Below are 5,232 nucleotides of genomic sequence, written 5' to 3' on the forward strand. Positions count from 1 at the left end.
CGGGCTTTCTATCCCACAGGTATGCCCTGTCTTCTGTCTTGTACTGAGGTCCTTACCTGTGCTCATCCTTTTTCAAGAGCATAGCACCTTACCCCTCAGACTAACCCTATGTACTAGGGCACAGAATGCCTGTGTATGGACTATAAGGTCCACCCCCCACCAGGATGAACAGGAGGAAGTAGCACTGGTCAGAGAGGAGAGTCTGTCACTCCATATGCCTGAGAGGTGATGCTGTCCTCAACCAGAAGGTGGGTCTTTGAAGGGCAGAACTCCATAAACACTCATGAAACACTACCAAGTCCAGCACAACATTTTTATTGGTTTACTTTATCTCAGACTCAGTATTGAGGAGCTCAGTCTGCAGGGCAGCAGAGAGAAGGGACAGATACTTATATAGGTAGGAGATACGAGGGCGAGGAGAGAATCCTTCATTGGGAACACAGACTGGAAGCATGTGAAGGTGAATCTAGGGTTTGAATTAAAAATGTCTGAGGATGTTCCTCTGGAACTGGTCTCAGGAAACCTTTTTCTTGAGCTGCAGAAGAGAGGATACTGTCAGGGTCCCAGGGGTCATGAACAGTAAGAGTGGGTCAGAGGAGACCAACTCTGGCCCCAATTTTGGGTAGGGCAGGCTGATTCTCCCCATCCTTCAATGCTGCATTCTATAATGATCCCTATACTTTCTGCCCAGACTGGCAGTCCAGTTATAATTCCCTGGAGGTGAAAGGGCTGAGGTCAGGTTCTGAGATCCCCTCCCATCCCATGGGTGATGTTTCACCCTCTACTTCCACCTTGCCTGTCCACCTACCCTCCTCCTTACCATGGCCATCAGCACCAAGGCACTGACCAGCACCGCATACACAGTGGCCTTCCCTAGGAGGATCTCATAGAGGATGGTGGCAGACAGGACCCCTTGCTGGTAGGAACCTGTTGGTAGGAAATGAGAACAAGTGCATACTTTTAAGCAGATATCTCTGCCCCTCCCCCAGGGCCCATGGGTTCTCCATCCTCTGGTTCCAAAGACCATGGGAGAAGGAGAGAAAGAAGCAGAGGGTCACTTACTTGAGGTGAAGCCACAATCTGAAAGAAAGAAGAGGGAGGGAAGTGGATGAGCAGATGAAACACTGTCAGCTTTGTAATCAGCACACTTCAGGCCCAGACCAGAGGAGTCTAGCACTGCCTTCCTGTGTGCCAATATAGACACATCATCCTTGAAATTCATGAGACACACGTGGCAGCTCTGAAGGGGATGGGGACACACCACACAGATGCTGAGCCACCCAGGCCAGTAGTAAGCGGCCAGCTGCAAGGCTGTGCTGGCTGGGGATCTGAGGAGGAACTAGCCCGAGGTGCCTGTTCTTCTTCATGGTGTGCTCTCCTCTTCCCATCCCACCTTTTTTAAAAAAAATGTCTAACTTGGTCTTTGTGGCCTCCTACCTGGATCCCCCTTTCTCTCTGGTCTGGCGCCTCCTTGCCTGACCCTCCAAGGCTCCACTCACCTGCTCTGCCCCAGACCTCAGCACTGACATTCTGGGTGATGGGTATGGGACGGGTGTCCTCCCAATTCTTCTTGTCTTCTTCCTCTAGCCCAAAGAACTGGACTTGGCAGCGGAAGTGGTTGCGAGGATTGTGCCAGAAGGTGGCAGAGACCCTCAGCCGGCTGCTCAGACAGTAGTTGGAGTCATTGTGGTGGCGCTGCTCCTTGTAGGGCTGAGGGTCTGTGCTGACCCCACTCTGGATCTCCTTCCCATTCACCCACCAGCTCAGCTCCACGTGGTCGGGGTAGAAGCCTGTGGCCAGGCACACAAGCGTGGCCTTCTGTGTCCGGGAGATCTCTGCTTCGGATGGTTCAAACACAGTGACCTTGGGTGGTTTCACCTTGTTCAGGTTGTCTGGAAAGGGAGAGGAGTTAGGAATAGGGCTGGTCTGAGAGCTGTCTAGGTTTGGTAGGGGCTGTGTGTGCATGCATGTGCATGTGTGTGTATGACGAGAAGAAAGGTCATCATAAAGCAAAATTATGTAGTAGGTCCTGTTTGTTTGGGTGTCACTGTCTACTGTCTCTCCATCCCCTAAGGTGGCATGATAAATGGCACTGCCTAATGTCTGAGTATGTTATTTGATTTCTTCCCCTCAATAAAAGCTACCTGTCTACTTCTCACCATATTACTTAGTAATTATTTAAATAGAGCATTGGATTGGAATACAAATAACAGGATCCAAATCTCAGAAATGACTTTAGGACTTTGGCATCATTTTTCCTGCTCTGAAGGGAGAATCACAACACAGACTGTTCAGGGTGTGTGTGGAGATTAAATGATATAACAATTCAGACACATAGTCCTCAGTTGGGTTATTAATATCTGAATCTAAGTGGCTGAGGAAAGGGGATTTGGGGACAAGGGGATCATTTGGGAGGTGGGGTTGTCTTCAGATGACAGTGTACAAATGGCACATTTTTATGCATTGAGGTGAGGACACCCTTTTGTATCATGACATGCTCATGAGCTTTGGGGTTTCCTGGCATTTTTTTATGGTTCATGAAGTCATTCAAGCCATTCCACTACCTCCAAGTACCCCGGAGTTTTCCTCAGCTCAGACAGAGAGCAGTCTCCCCTTATGTCCAACTCAGTGATTCTCCAAACTTCTCTTCCCCTTTGTTTCTACCTGTTGCATCTTTCCCACCAGCAAGCTTCCTAAATGAGCATCTGAGAGCATCGGAGCAACTTCTTGCTCCCAGTTGTCATATAATTTGTCCTAAACCTGTCTGCAGTGTTCTCCAGGCCACAGGCGAAGGCCTTCTATTGGCGGGCTTATTCCTTCTGGGCCATTCCCCATTTATTTTATCCTGTTTTCCATTCGTTGTGTTTGTTTCTGGGCAATGCTGTTAAAAATTAAGAAATCTCATTCTCATGAAAATCCAGTTCCGCTTAGAAGATGGAGGAATGCTCTTCTAAGAGAGATGTCATACTTCTACCAAAATGGGGTCACATCCACAGATCACATAGGACCCCACACTTAGAATGACCACACACATGGTTTAATGGCTGCTGCCACCATTTTGAAATTCTAAATAATTTTTTAACAAGTGTCCCCACATTTTCACTTTGAGCCAGCCTGTGTCCTGTCATGTCAGCTCCCTGCCCTGGACCTCCTCCCTGCTACCAGCTACCAAGTCCCTAGGTCTTCACTAGCCTGCCCTGTGTGAAGTGGCCACATCCTAAAACATGCAGTACTGGCTCCATCAGCCTTTCTGCCTACAGCCAGGTTACTTAGCTCTCATCTCCAAGCCCCTGCCTCCAGGATAACTACAGATGCACTCCTCTGACCCCTCATCTGGCAAACTATCAGTGCTTAGTGTCAAAATGAAAGATGTCCTCTGAGCCATGTGTGAGGCTCCCCATGGTTCGATGAGCAGCACGAGCAGAAGGAGGATCTGGTGACTCCGAAGCACTGTCTATACAGCCCCACAGTGGGGGCAGGTCTTATCCCTCCATGTCTGTGAGTCCCTGTAAGGTGTGAGTAGCTTGCCCAGATGTATGTAGGTGTGTGTGCTAATGAGCTTCTGTGTGTGTATGCTCTGCTTGCCTGTTCCTGACCCACCTCTCACAGCCCTCACTCCATTATCCACAGGCCAAATCCTGCCCCTCCTAGGACATTGGGTTCACGCACTCCTGCCCTCCCCAGTGATCAAGCGAGTAGGGATGGGGAAGGGAAGCACTGAATTACAGCAATCCACTCTTTGCTGAACACTCTACAAGAGCCTTCCCTTGGGATCCTCACAATAATAGTAAGTGGTAGGCTTTGCTGATGATATTGTATATTAGAGGGAACTGAGGGTCACACAGATACACATGCCCAAGGTCACCAATCATTAGAGAGCCAGGGATTGAGACCTGGGTTCACTGGCTCGAAAGTCAAGGTCTGTTCTCCCCCCTGGCTGATCACCCGCAGCCAGCGATTCCTCTGGGCAGCTAAGCTGAGCCCCATTAGCTCCAGCCCAATGAATTTAACTACCAACAGTGCTCATAGTTATCACATAATCCAGGTAAAGAGTTTTTCCCCCTTTGGCCTCAACATTCTCATCACCAGGTGACATCTAGGGTCCCTTTGCAGCTCTAAGAGCCCAAGATCCTCCTGGGAATTTTCCTTACATCACAGCAAAATATCTGCAGTTCAATGTGTTTGTAATAAATGAGCTTCCACACCATCTAGACCAGTGGTTCTCAACCTTGGCGAAGCCACAACATTAGTAACAAAGAAACAGAATTTCTGGAGGATGAGGCCCAGAAATCAGGATTTTAAAAAAGATTCCCAGGTGATTCTAATGTGCAGCCAAGGTTGAGAACCACTAACCTAGACTGTTATGTAGAGTACTTAGTGTGAGGACAGTGATTGCAGACTGGGGGAGAGGGGACCCATCTGGGGGTAAATGCACCTCAGTTGGCTGAGGTTACTGTCCCTCCTCTAGGACCAGCCATGGCAGGACTGGGTGCTGCCTCCCCCTACCACCCCCCACCCCACCCCAGGGGTCTGAGGCTTAGGAGAGACAGAAAGGGTTTTCAATTTAATCTCAAGTCCACACTTCTAAATTCAATCAGCAAACCCGGCTTGTTTTGGCTCTTTTCCTCACTGACTCATGTTTCTCTGTCTCTATCATCTTGGCCTCTCTCTTCCACTGTTTGTCATCCTTTCCCCTCCTCTGTCCCGGGCAACCTCCACCTCCACCTCCCAGGAGCCAGGTCTGCAGGGGGCCAGCCATCCGAGCTCTTCCCACTTTCTCCTGCCCCTCCAGCTCTCTCCCTGGGGGAGCAGTTACCCCTCCCGCCCTTTCCCCAGCCCAGGTTTTCTAGTCTCAATCTTTTTCTGCCGTCTAGCAGCTCTCAGAGCTCAAATAATCCTCTTCTCCACCGCCCACCCTGCCCCTAAATACCCCAGAAAAACAGACCCAAAGTCCCCTTGACACTTTGCCCATGTTCTCAGACCTTGAGCCCCCCCCATTCCCATCCCCCCTTCACAGAGCCAACCCTACCCACGGACAACTCCCGGCGCCCCAGCTCCAGCCGCCACCCTTCTCCAGAGCCCCAGGGGCTGGGGCGGGAGGGCGGAGAGAAGTCCGATTCTTACCGACGACCGTGAGCCTGGTGCCGGCGCCGAAGAACTGTTCATAGGAGCACAGAGACCCGGCCCCGCACGAAAACCCCGCCGCGCCACAGCCCGCTTCGCTCCCGGCTC

General features: G+C 50.6%; 1 gene segment (V, D, J or C); it reads right to left on the reverse strand.

Annotated features, from left to right (window-relative positions):
* Window positions 1–299: 299 nt before the first annotated feature.
* LOC102758194 overlaps window positions 300–5,232 on the reverse strand; it is a 5,958-nt gene continuing 1,025 nt past the window's right edge. The window contains 4 exon segments of the C gene segment in view: window positions 300–535; window positions 821–927; window positions 1,063–1,080; window positions 1,500–1,892. Coding sequence covers window positions 515–535; window positions 821–927; window positions 1,063–1,080; window positions 1,500–1,892 — 539 coding nt within the window.

The sequence above is a fragment of the Myotis davidii genome, unplaced genomic scaffold, assembly GCF_000327345.1.
Source record: "Myotis davidii unplaced genomic scaffold, ASM32734v1 scaffold22, whole genome shotgun sequence".
NCBI lineage: Eukaryota > Metazoa > Chordata > Mammalia > Chiroptera > Vespertilionidae > Myotis > Myotis davidii.